The 13,547-nt window shown below is 42.8% G+C and overlaps 1 protein-coding gene across 1 annotated transcript in view; it reads right to left on the bottom strand.

The window, feature by feature from the left end:
* Positions 1–2,555: 2,555 nt before the first annotated feature.
* The window catches only part of NTRK2 (neurotrophic receptor tyrosine kinase 2), a 383,752-nt gene continuing 372,760 nt past the window's right edge, over positions 2,556–13,547 (bottom strand). The window contains 2 exon segments of the mRNA XM_032634641.1: positions 2,556–2,805; positions 3,682–3,840. Coding sequence (XP_032490532.1) covers positions 2,620–2,805; positions 3,682–3,840 — 345 coding nt within the window. The 3' untranslated portion in view covers positions 2,556–2,619.

Raw genomic sequence — 13,547 nt, 5'->3', positions numbered from 1 at the left:
CATTTCAAGACCTTGAGGGACTTGTCAGAAGGTAAAGAGAAATTTTTTTTTTTTCTTTTTTCCTTCAGAGGAAAACACAACACTGGAAGGGGAAGGGAATGCTCCCATCCTCTCATCTGCTTTAAACAAATCCTTGCTCTAAAACTGCACAGCCCTCCTTGAATTTGATCCCTTAGAGTATTACCTCCTTTGCTCTCTGTTAAAATAAAACAAGTAACTTGCAGCTTCTTCCCCCAGAGCAGCTGGCCAGTCGCACAGAATGACAAACCTGTGTAGGTTTTCAGGTCATCACTGATGGAATCTAGAAAAGTTCTGTACAAATCTGCTTCTTCTTACTGCTTCACAGGGTGCCACAGTGTTTTAACAGTACCATGGGCCCTTAATGGGATATATACGTGCAGGTATATATCATGGAGATATGGCTTTCGTTATATTATTATGTGTGTTCTGGAGGGTTTTTGGTCACCGACAAAGAGAACAATTCAACTCCCATGTCTCATAGGCAGCGCAGAACCTGAAAGGACTATGGGCATCGCCTTGTCCAACCCCCTTCACTTGACAGCAGATGCTACTGGATTTCCTTTTGTTCTCTGTTAATGGACACTTTTGATTTTTTGAGAACTGGCTTTCAATGTCTAGAATGGAAAATAGGGTGCTTCAGTAACTAAGGGCACAAGCAAAACTTAAACAGAGCAATTGCACCTTCAGAAACAAATATGAAATAAAATGACCTAAGTTGAATTCAAATCACTCCCTTTCAATCTGGCTCATGTTATAAAGATGTCGAGTTAGCAAAATTCCCCTCACAGAGGGTAGCAAGTTTTCTTGAGGAACAGAAAAATGTTTCTTCCTTGGTATAACTGATCACCCAGATAACTGTAAATTTCTATTTAAATTTACAACCTCTTTTCGCAAAACCCGTGGCTATGCCCAGAAGCACACCTCCAAAGCTTGGCCTGGGCACAGTGTCCCATGGGTATGCTGTGCCTAGGTTTTTGTTTTTACTTTCTTTTAAAATGCAGTGAAAAAAACAAAACAGCATATTGACAATGGAGTACATTTAGAATGAGACCACTCTCCCAACCAGAGCCCAGAGCAAGGTCTCGGCCTGTGTACACTGAACATCAATGCCTGTGATACCCCGAGGGTGGGTGAGGTCTCCTGTCCCTTGGGGGTTGATTTTGCCCTTCTCACAGGGCCACAGTGGGTGCGACATGGTTGAGGATAGCCAGGTTTCAGGGTCCATATTTGTTAAAACCCATCGCCACCATACGACCCAGAGACATTTATACTCAGCTGATGAATTCCATTAGCTTCCCCTAATTATATAAGTTATACCTTTTATGGATCTGCTCTACATATCTGGGGCACGACGTCTGGAGCGGTAGTTTCTGCACACAAGATATTTTTATCGACAAAGACCATGCACAATTTTGCTTGCACAGTTAAAAGGATAGGTGGGGTGGAGGCTAGGGGTTGGAAGGAAGTGCTATCTGAAAAGTTCAATGTAAGAGAAACTTGCCTCCAAATTTAGAGCTTGTCCTATCTTTTCCAAGTCCTTGGCTTTCCCACCTGACCCTGAAATGATTGCTGGACAAGAATCCACCTCCTTTCAACTGAACTTGACACAGGCTCAGTGGATAACACTTGGAAAAACAAACCAGTGCCATCACCGTGGCCTACAAAGACAAGACTGTCGGAACGTGTGATGTGCCATCTTACCTCCCGGAAGCCATCTTTTCTCTGTACTACACTCTAGTGTTTCCGGTGATGGGAAAAGAATAGTCCATGGCACAGAGTTCAACAGTCTTTTTACTCCTCAGAAATGTCCTCGGGGGAAGGTGCCGAATACATTGTTCCCAGCTAACAGTCGCTGGGTTTTCTTAAGTTGGGACTGACGCCAGCCGATCTCAATGGTTGTCTTTGTTCTTCCCATACTGCGGTTTATAATAAATCTTCTTTCTCTCTGGTTTTAATCTCCCAAAGATAAAGGCTTCCCAGATTGAACACAAGTTTTCCTTTTTCATACACAGGCTTAAGCCATCCCAAACAATAAGAACAGTAATAATAATAAATAAATAGAAGTGAATCCATAGAAACTCTCGATGTCTGTACAGCAGAAGTGACAAAGTTTAAGTCAAATATTTGTTTTCCCTTTTTTTCATCCACATCAAAGGCAGGAATACAACAAGGCATTGTTAGTTGTGGTGGGCAAACCGGAGTGTCTGCTGATATAACAAATTAGGTTTGTTAAGGCCTTTGTCTATGCAGAGTTAATAGTAATGCAGAAGCCAGATTGATTAAAAAGGAAAGGGTGAGGATTGTGAAGCAGGGAAGACAAAAAATAAAGGAAAGAAAAACAAACAAAAAAAAACTAGGGAATAAACCAAGGGAGATGGAAAGAGAGAAAGAGATAATGCCAAAAAGAAGTCCATACTGTGTCTACGGATGGAGAAGTACACATTGCTTCCCTCGGAAAGCTTCTCGGTGTCTTTGTAGTTAATACTGTCAGAGCGAAGAACAGCAGATTGACGGCATCCAGCGGCAGTTAAAAGACGTTCATCCTCTCGGCCCAACTGAGGAGGTGCTTTGGGAAGGATCGGTCTGGGGGAAAGGGCCCTAGCCTAGTATATCCAGGTAGACCGGAGATGCCTTGGCCAAGTTCTGAAGGAGGGTGTGGATGCCCTTGATGTTCTTCCTCATGTGGGGCTCTCGCTGCCAGCACCCCAGCATCAGCTCATAGACTTCCTGGGGGCATGTTCGAGGTCGCTGCAAGACTCGGCCTTGAGTGATGCATTCTATCACCTGGACGGGACGGAGAGCAAAGATAGGGTCAGACCAGAGGAAAAACAATGTGGATACAATAAATGTCAGTACAAAAAGAGGGCTTTTTAAGGAAACCCACTCAGTGTTTACTTTTTTTCAGAGGCAAGAGAGTGACTGTTCTAGGTTGGTATGTCATGGTTAATTTGATGGGTTTATATTCATTTTTCAAGCCACACTGATTTCACCAAACTGCTAGAGAAATAATTCATCTATATGGAATGCTCCCAAAACACACCTTAGAATTCCAATGTTTTACTGGCCTGAGATGGGACCAGGGTCACTTTTGTGTCAGGGTGCTAACTGGCCAGGGAACCCCAGGGCACAGAAATGAGCAGTCATTTTGGATAATGGAATTGGATTAAAGACAGACGTGGGCCTGAAGAAGTGAGGTGCTTGACCAAGAAGTGATGCCTCAAATATAGACATATTTGCAAACAGATTAGAAAAGGAAAATAAAATGTTTGAGTTTTTCACTAGAAGTAAATGTTCTAGTGAAATATGCAAAAAGGAGAGAAGCTTGAAACCTTATTGGAATAATACCAAAAAGCTAGCTGGACTCTAAGGGTACCGGAATGCCACATCTGCTATCAATTTACTGGATGAACAGCAGGAAGTGACTCCTGGGTCCCAGTGCCAGAGGATCACAGGCGCGTCAGCAAATGCTGTGCTTTTCTCTTTCTGGAACTCTTAAATTTGGAGAGTGACTATAATTTGGCCATGAAATTTAGGTACATGGCAGGCCGTTTGGGAGGTGCTTCTCCCAACAAAGCCACATGAGAGCGTGTCCTGACTTCTAGCCCGGGGACGCCTCTCTGCGTCAACTCTCTAGGGGTCTCGGTGCTACCCGCCACTCACCTCATTGTTTGACAGCTGGTACCAGGGCTGTTTGCCATAGGTGAAGATCTCCCACAACACGACCCCCAGGCTCCAGACATCACTTTCGGTGGTGAACTTCCTGTACATGATGCTCTCTGGAGGCATCCAGCGAATGGGCAGCATCGTGTGGCCACCGACCTGGCAGAAAAGGGGTAACAAGGTGGCATCAGTTCCCACCGTCAGGAGAAAAGGTTTGCAAGGGAGATGTGCGGGACATTTTTTTCCCTTTCCTTTATTTGTATTTATTAATTTTAATTGTTTATAAAACATAAGGGAAAGACGATTCGTTTATAATCTCAAGCAACAGAGACAGAGGGCAAAGAGTGGTCAAAGGGTTTTTCTCACAGTTTTGCAATTCTCTCTTTCTCACGACTAGACAGGAGCAGAGATGGTGATTGGGTGGATATTCATCCTGTATAAAACACAGACAGGGCTTCCCCGGTGGCGCGGTGGTGGAGAGTCCGCCTGCCGGTGCAGGGGACGCGGGTTCGTGCCCCGGTCCGGGAAGATCCCACATGCCGCGGAGCGGCTGGGCCCGTGAGCTATGGCCGCTGAGCCTGCGCGTCCGGAGCCTGTGCTCCGCAACGGGAGAGGCCGCAACAGTGAGAGGCCCGCGTACCGGAAAAAACAAAACCAAACCAAACAAAAAACCGGACACACCTACTTTCTGGTATGAGGATGACTTGATCTTGTAATTAACAAGATAACTTTGGTCAGGATAACAAGTAGAGAGTTTTGCATCCAAAATGACCCACCGAGGGACTCTGCTTCCTTAGCAAGGCCGGAGCTTCCTTCCACTTTAAAGCGTAAGGAGCGCACACAGAGCTGCCTTGAACATGCTTACCACAACCCAGCAATGGGCAGGGCAGAAATGATTATTCACATTTTACAGAAGGGGCAACTGAGTTTCAGGTTTCTATGGACACAAAGAAGTCCAGTCTTTGGAATTTCATCTACTACAGGAAACTTCAACTGAGCTTATTTACAAAAGTAAATAAGCAGGAGGAGCTTCAAGATGGTGGAGGAGTAAGACGCGGAGATCACCTTCCTCCCCACAGATACATCAGAAATACATCTTCATGTAGAACAACTCCTACAGAACACCTACTGAACGCTGGCAGACCTCAGACCTCCCAAAAGGCAAGAAACTCCCCACGTACCTGTGTAGGGCAAAAGAAAAAAGAAAAAACGGAGACAAAAGAATAGGGGGCTTCCCTGGTGGCGCAGTGGTTGAGAGTCCGCCTGCCGATGCAGGGGACACGGGTTCGTGCCCCGGTCTGGGAAGATCCCACATGCCGCGGAGCAGCTGGGCCCGTGAGCCATGGCCGCTGAGCCTGCGCGTCCGGAGCCTGTGCTCCTCAACGGGAGAGGCTACAACAGTGAGGGGCCTGCGTACTGCAAAAAATGGGAGGAAGCTGTGAAGGAGGAAAGGTTTCCACACACTAGGAAGCCCCTTCGTGGGCAGAGACTGCGGGTGGCGGAGGGGGAAGCTTCGGAGCCGCGGAGGAGAGCGCGGCCACAGGGGTGCGGAGGGCAAAGCGGGGAGATTCCCGCACAGAGGATCGGTGCTGACCTGCACTCACCAGCCCGAGAGGCTTCTCTGCTCACCCGCCGGGGTGGGCGGGGCTGGGAGCTGAGGCTCGGGCTTTGGTCGGATCCCAGGAAGAGGACTGGCGGCGTGAACACAGCCTGCAGGGGGTTAGTGCACCACGGCTAGCCGGGAGAGAGTCCGGGAAAAGGTCTGGAGCTGCTGAAGACGCAAGAGGCTTTTTCTTCCCTCTTTGTTTCCTGATGCGCGATGAGGGGAATTAAGATCGCCACTTAAAGGAGCTCCAGAGACAGGCGCGAGCCGCGGCTATCAGCGCGGACCCCAGAGACGGGCATGAGACGCTAAGGCTGCTGCTGCCGCCACCAAGAAGCCTGTGTGCAAACACAGGTCACTATCCACACACACACACACACACCCCCGGAGCCTGTGCAGCCCACCACTGCCAGGGTCCTGTGATCCAGGGACAACTTCCCCGGGAGAACACACGGCGTGCCTCAGGCTGGTGCAACATCATGTCGGCCTCTGCCACCGCAGTCTCGCCCCGCATCCGTACCCCTCCCTCCCCCCGGCCTGAGTGAGCCAGAGCCCCCGAATCTGCTCCTTTAACCCAGTCCTGTCTGAGCGAAGAACAGAGGCCCTCAGGCGACCTACATGCAGAGGCGGGTCCACATCCAAAGCTGAACCCCGAGAGCTGTGTCAACAGAGAAGAGAAAGGGAAATCTCTCCCAGCAGCCTCAGGAGCGGCGGATGAAATCACCACAGTTATCTTGATGTACCGCATCTGTGGAATACCTGAATAGACAATGAATCATCCCAAATTGAGGAGGTGGACTGTGGGAGCAATTATATATATAGTTTTTTTCCTTTTTGTGAGTGTGTATGCATGCTTCTGTGTGTGATTTTGTCTGTATAGCTTTGCTTTTACCATTTGTCCTAGGGTTCTGTGTGTTGGTTTTTTTTTTTTTTGTTTTTTAGTGAAGTTTTCAGTGCTTGTTATCATTGGTGGATTTGTTTTTTGGTTTGGCTATTCTTTCTTTTTTTTTAATTACTTAAAAAAATTTATAATAATTAGTTTTTATTTTTTATTTTAATAACTTTTTAATTTAATTTAATTTAATTTTACTTCTTTCTCTCTCTCTCTCTCTCTCTCTCTCTCTCTCTCTCTCCCTTTTATTCTGAGCTGTGTGGATGACAGGCTCTTGGTGCTCCAGCCAGGCATCAGGGCTGTGCCTCTGAGGTGGGAGAGCCAAGTTCAAGACATTGGTCCACAAGAGACCTCCCAGCTCCACGTAATATCAAACGGCAAAAATCTCCCAGAGATCTCCATCTCAATGCCAAGAAGCAGCTCCACTCAACGACCAGCAAGCTACAGTGCTGGACACTCTATGCCAAACAACTAGCAAGACAGGAACACAACACCATCCATTGGCAGAGAGGCTGCCTAAACTCATAATAAGGTCACATACACCCCAAAACACACCACCAGAGGTGGACCTGCCCACCAGAAAGACAAGATCCAGCCTCATCCACCAGAACACAGGCACCAGTCCCCTCCACCAGGAAGCCTACACAACCCACTGAACCAACCTTAGCCACGGGGGGCAGACACCAAAAACAATGGGAACTACGAACCTGCCACCTGCAAAAGGAGATCCCAAACCCAGTAAGTTATGCAAAATGAGAAGACAAAGAAAGATGAAGGAGCAAGGTAAAAACCCACCACATGTAACAAATGAAGAGGAAATAGACAGTCTACCTGAAAAAGCACTCAGAATAATGATAGTAAAGATGATCCAAAATCTTGGAAATAGAATAGACAAAATACAAGAAATGTTTAATGAGGACCTAGAAGAACTAAAGAGCAAAGAAACAATCATGAACAACATAATAAGTGAAATTAAAAATTCTCTAGAAGGGATCAATAGCAGAATAACTGAGGCAGAAGAATGGATAAGTGACCTGGAAGATAAAATAGTGGAAATAACTACTGCAGAGCAGAATAAAGAAAAAACAATGAAAAGAATTGAGGACAGTCTCAGAGATCTCTGGGACAATATTAAACACACCAACATTTGAATTACAGGGGTCCCAGAAGAAGAAGAGAACAAGAAAGGGACTGAGAAAATATTTGAAGAGATTATAGTTGAAAACTTCCCTAGTATGGGAAAGGAAATACTTAATCAAGTCCAGGAAGTACAGAGAGCCCTATACAGGATAAATCCAAGGAGAAACACACCAAGACACATATTAATCACACTATCAAAAATTAAATACAAACAAAAAATATTAAAAGCAGCAAGGGAAAAGCAACAAATAACATACAAGGGAATCCCCATAAGGTTAACAGCTGATCTTTCAGCAGAAACTCTGCAAGCCAGAAGGGAGTGGCAGGACATATTTAAAGTGATGAAAGGGAAAAACCTACAACCAAGATTACTCTGCCCAATAAGGATCTCATTCAGATTAGAGAGAGAAATTAAAACCTTTACAGATAAGTAAAAGCTAAGACAATTCAACACCACCAAACCAGCTTTACAACAAATGCTAAAGGAACTCATCTAGGCAGGAAACACAAGAGAAGGAAAAGACATACAATAGCAAACCCAAAACAATTAAGAAAATGGGAATAGGAACATACATATCGATAATTACCTTAAATGTAAATGGATTAAATGCTCCAACCAAAAAAAATAGACTGGCTGAATGGATACAAAACAAGACCCGTATATATCCTGTCTACAAGATACCCACTTCAGACATAGGGACACATACAGCCAGAGTGAGGAGATGGAAAAAGATATTCCATGCAAATGGAAATCAAAAGAAAGCTGGAGTAGCAATTCTCCTATCAGACAAAATAGACTTTAAAATAAAGACTATTACAAGAGACAAGGAAGGACACTACATAATGATCAAGGGATCAACCCAAGAATAGGATATAACAATTGTAAACATCTCTGCACCCAAAATAGGAGCACCTCAATACATAAGGCAAATACTAACAGCCATAAAAGGGGAAATCGACAGTAACACAATCATAGTAGGGAACTTTAACACCCCACTTTCACCAACAGATATATCATCCAAAATGAAAATAAATAAGGAAACACAAGTTTTAATGATACATTAAACAAGATGGACTTAACTGATATTTATAGGACATTCTATGCAAAAACAACAGAGTACACTTTTTTTCTCAAGTGCTCATGGAACATTCTCCAGGATAGATCATATCTTGGGTCACAAGTCAAGCCTTGGTAAAATTAAGAAAATTGAAATCGTATCAAGAAACTTTTCTGACCACAACGTTATGAGACTAGATATCAATTACAGGAAAAAACCTGTAAAAAATACAAACACATTGAGGATAGATAATACACTACTTAATAACCAAGAGATCACTGAAGAAATCAAAAAGGAAATCAGAAAATACCGAGAAACAAATGACAATGAAAACACAATGACCCAAAACCTATGGGATGCAGCAAAAGCACTTTTAAGAGGGAAGTTTATAGCAATACAATCCTACCTTAAGAAACAAGAAACATCTCAAAAAGACAACCTAACCTTAAACCTAAAGCAATTAGAGAAAGAAGAACAAAAAAACCCCAAAGTTAGCAGAAGGAAAGAAATCATAAAGATCAGATCAGAAATAAATGAAAAAGAAATAAGTGAAATGATAGCAAAGACCAATAAAACTAAAAGCTGGTTCTTTGAGAAGATAAACAAAATTAATAAGCCATTAGGCAGACTCAAAAAGAAGAAAAGGGAGAAGACTCAAATCAATAGAATTAGAAATGAAAAAGGAGAAGTAACAACTGACACTGCAGAAATACAAAGGATCATGAGCACTTACTACAAACAACTATATGCCAATAAAATGGACAACCTGGATGAAATGGATACATACTTAGAAAACGCACAACCTTCCAAGACTGAACCAGGAAGAAATAGAAAATATGAACAGACCAATCACAAGCACTAAAATAGAAAATGTGATTAAAAATCTTCCAACAAACAAAAGCCCAGGACCAGATGGCTTCACAGGCGAATTCTATCAAACATTTAGAGAAGAGCTAACACCTATCTTTCTCAAACTCTTCCAAAATATAGCAGAGGAAGGAAGACTCCTAAACCCATTCTACGAGACCACCATCACCCTGACACCAAAACCAGACAAAGATGTCACAAAAAAAGAAAGCTACAGACCAATATCACTGATGAACATAGATGCAAACTTCTACAACAAAATACTAGCAAACAGAATCCAACAGCACATTAAAAGGAACATACACCATGATCAAGTGGGGTTTATCTCAGGAATGCAAGGATTCTTCAATATACACAAATCAATCAATGTGATACACCATATTAACAAATTGAAGCAGAAAAACCATATGATCATCTCAATAGATGCAGAGAAAGCTTTTGACAAAATTCAACACCCATTTATGATAAAAACCCTTCAGAAAGTAGGCATAGAGGGAACATACCTCGACATAACGAAGGCCATATATGACAAACCCACAGCCAACATCATCCTCAATGGTGAAAAACTGAAACCATTTCCACTAAGATCCGGAACAAGACAAGGTTTCCCACTCTCACCAGTATTATTCAACATAGTTTTGGAAGTTTTAGCCACAGCAATCAGAGAAGAAAAAGAAATAAAAGGAATCCAAATTGGAAAAGAAGAAGTAAAGCTGTCACTGTTTGCAGTGACATGATACTATATATAGAGAATCCTAAAGATGCTACCAGAAGACTACTAGAGCTAATCAATGAATTTGGTAAAGTATCAGCATACAAAATTAATGCACAGAAATCTCTTGCATTCCTATACACTAATGATGAAAAATCTGAAAGTGAAATTAACGAAACACTCCTATTTACCACTGCAACAAAAATAATAAAATACCTAGGAATAAACCTACCTAAGGAGACAAAAGACATGTGTGCAGGAAATTATAAGACACTGATGATAGAAATTAAAGATGATACAAATAGATGGAGAGATATACCATGTTTTCGGATTGGGAGACTTAATATTGTGAAAATGACTATACTACCCAAAGCAATCTACAGATTCAATGCAATCCCTATCAAACTACCACTGGCATTTTTCACAGAACTAGGACAAAAAATTTCACAATTTGTATGGAAACACAAAAGACCCCCAATAGCCAAAGCAATGATGAGAAAGTAAAACAGAGCCGGAGGAAACAGGCTCCCAGACTTTGGACTATACTACAAAGCTACAGTAATCAAGACAGTATGGTACTGGCACAAAAACAGAAAGATAGATCAATGGAACAGGATAGAAAGCCCAGAGATAGACCCATGCACATATGGTCACCTTATCTTTGAAAATGGCGTCAAGCATATACAATGGAGAAAGGACAGCCTCTTCAATAAGTGGTGCTGGGAAATCTGGACAGCTACATGTAAAAGTATGAAATTAGAACACTCCCTAACACCATGCACAAAAATAAACTCAAAATGGATTACAGACCTAAATGTAAGGCCAGACACTTTCAAACTCTTAGAGGAAAACATAGGCAGAACACTTTATGACATAAATCACAGCAAGATCCTTTTTGACCCACCTCCTAGAGAAATGGAAAGAAAAACAAAAATAAACAAATGGGGCCTAATTACACGTAAAAGCTTTTGCACAGCAAAGGAAAACGTAAACAAGAAGAAAAGACAACTCTCAGAAAGGGAGAAGATATTTGCAAATGAAGCAACTGACAAAGGATTAATCTCCAAAATTTGCAAGCAGCTCATGCAGCTCAATATCAAAAAAACAAACAACCCAATCCAAAAATGGGCAGAAGTCCTTAATAGATATTTCTCCAAAGAAGATATACAGATTGCCAAAAAACACATGAAAGAATGCTCAACATCATTACTCATTAGAGAAATGCAAATCAAAACTACAATGCGATATCATCTCGCACGGGTCAGAATGGCCATCATCAAAAAATGTACAAACAATTAATGCTGGAGAGGGTGTGGAGAAAAGGGAACTCTCTTGCACTGTTGGTGGGAATGTAAATTGATACAGCAACTATGGAGAACAGTATGGAGGTTCCTTAAAAAACTAAAAGTAGAACTACCATACGACCCAGCATTCCAACTACTGGACATATACCCTGAGAAAACCATAACTCAAAAAGAGTCATGTTCCACAATCTTCATTGCAGCACTATTTACAATAGCCAGGACGTGGAAGCAACCTAAGCGTCCATCGACAGAAGAATGGATAAAGAAGATGTGGCATATATATACAATGGAATATTACTCAGCCATAAAAAGAAACGAAATTGAGTTATCCGTAGTGAGGTGGATGGACCTAGAATCTGTCATACAGAGTGAAGTAAGTCAGAAAGAGAAAAACAAATACCGTATGTTAACACATATATATGGAATCTAAAAGAAAAATAAAAAGATCGTGAAGAACCTAGGGCAAGACGGAAATAAAGACGCAGACCTCCCAGAGAATGGATTTGAGGACACTGGGAGGGGGAAGGGTAAGCTGGGGCCAAGTGAGAGAGTGGTAGTGTATATATGAACATATATACACTACCAAATGTAAAATAGATAGCTAGTGGGAAGCAGTCGTATAGCACAGGGAGATCAGCTCAGTGCTTTGTGTTCAGCTAGAAGGGTTGGAAAGGGAGGGTGGGAGGGAGGGAGACGCAAGTGGGAAGAGATATGGGGATATATGTATATGAATAACTGATTCACTTTGTTATAAAGCAGAAGCTAACACACCACTGTAAAGCAATTATATTCCAATTAAAATGTTAAAAAATAAGTTAATAAGTAAGTATGGTTTTTGAAAAGTCCCATTTTAGTAAAAGCACTAAGTCTGAGGCATTAGATAGCAACAGCATTAGCACAGGCAAAGAAAACTTTGACCAAAGAGACTTGTTTACGACTTCCTACTTTCTGGAGAAAAATTAAGTATATTCCATATACAGGTTTGTAGCCCATCAAGGCTGTCTGATTTTTAAACCAAGATAAGATTTCTGCACAGTAGCCCAATGGGTGGCAGGTCCTACTTTTCACGCTGGTGAACCTCAGCGCTACCTGCCCAAATGCCATGCTGACAGCGGGGCAGTGGGTGAGTTCACAGGACAGCAGGAATTAGATTTCCCTGACAACTCCCACCCCCTGACCTCTGAGACCAATGCCACACAGAGTTTCTGCCCGATTATAATTCTCAATATCCATTTCTGACTCACTAAGGGAAGGAAATGGACTAACTAAGGGAAGGAAATGGACTAACAGTGCCTGAAAAATGCTGCTCAACTCCGTAGCCCAAGGAGCGGAGAGTGTCAGAGATGTCTAATTTGCTTGGTGATTTCAAATGATGCTCTTAGCATCAAAGAAAGCATGCATGATTTTTCCCCATTCTTCTCTGTACGAGGAATCCAAGTCTGACAAGTCGAAACATGACTTGCTGGCTCAGGGTTAAGGCGCCCCTGTATTTTTACTGTTCAGCTTTGAATACACCAAAAGTTCATGTGCTAAGTGCAAGCTTGTTGCCTTCCATCAGCTTTCAATTTCCTCGCTTTCTCCTCATTCCGCAGGACAGGTTGTCACTGTTCAACGAGCACAGATTTCCCTCATGGGGCTGCCTGGACATGACAATACTCACCACCAGGGTCGATATCGAAAACACAACCTGTGCAGCACAGGCACTGACCAGAAAGCTTGCTGGTGTTCATACTGGCACAGCCAAATGGGCGTGTTTCTGGCTGATGGCTATCTGCCTGACCCTGCAACTCTGAAACCCCATGTACCCAGGACTTTGGGAAAGGAAATCTGCCAACACACAAGAGTTTCCTACGTTTTCAGATACTTACAAACACGAAGGATACCAAGGCGGAATGGTCCCCCGGGTGCTGGCAGCCTATACCCCAGCACCAAGGAGAAGCTTTGTGGCAGTGCAGGGAGCTATATGCGCAGGGAGCTATATGTGAGAGGTCTCTGCCCAGGTTTTTAGTGAAAAAGACATAATTCTTTCTTGAATGGGAATAGTGAAACAATTGAAATTGACATATTGAAAGTAGAATTAGAAAAATATTGAAATTAGACCATACATCCAATGTACAGTTGGTCTGTGGTAGTAAAGGGAAGAGTGGGATATTATGGACCAATGCGGTGTTCTTTTGGATACCTGACCCTCAAAGTATTAAGAGCTAGCTTGCCACATGTGTTCCTAGTTCAGATGTGTCAACTATACTATAACCTGTAACCCTCGTCATTTCTTGGAGATTCATAATGC

Source organism: Phocoena sinus, chromosome 6 (genome assembly GCF_008692025.1).
Source record: "Phocoena sinus isolate mPhoSin1 chromosome 6, mPhoSin1.pri, whole genome shotgun sequence".
NCBI classification, from domain to species: Eukaryota; Metazoa; Chordata; class Mammalia; order Artiodactyla; family Phocoenidae; genus Phocoena; species Phocoena sinus.
Note: the sequence above shows the minus strand (reverse complement) of the source record. Positions and strands in the feature narration are given on the sequence as shown.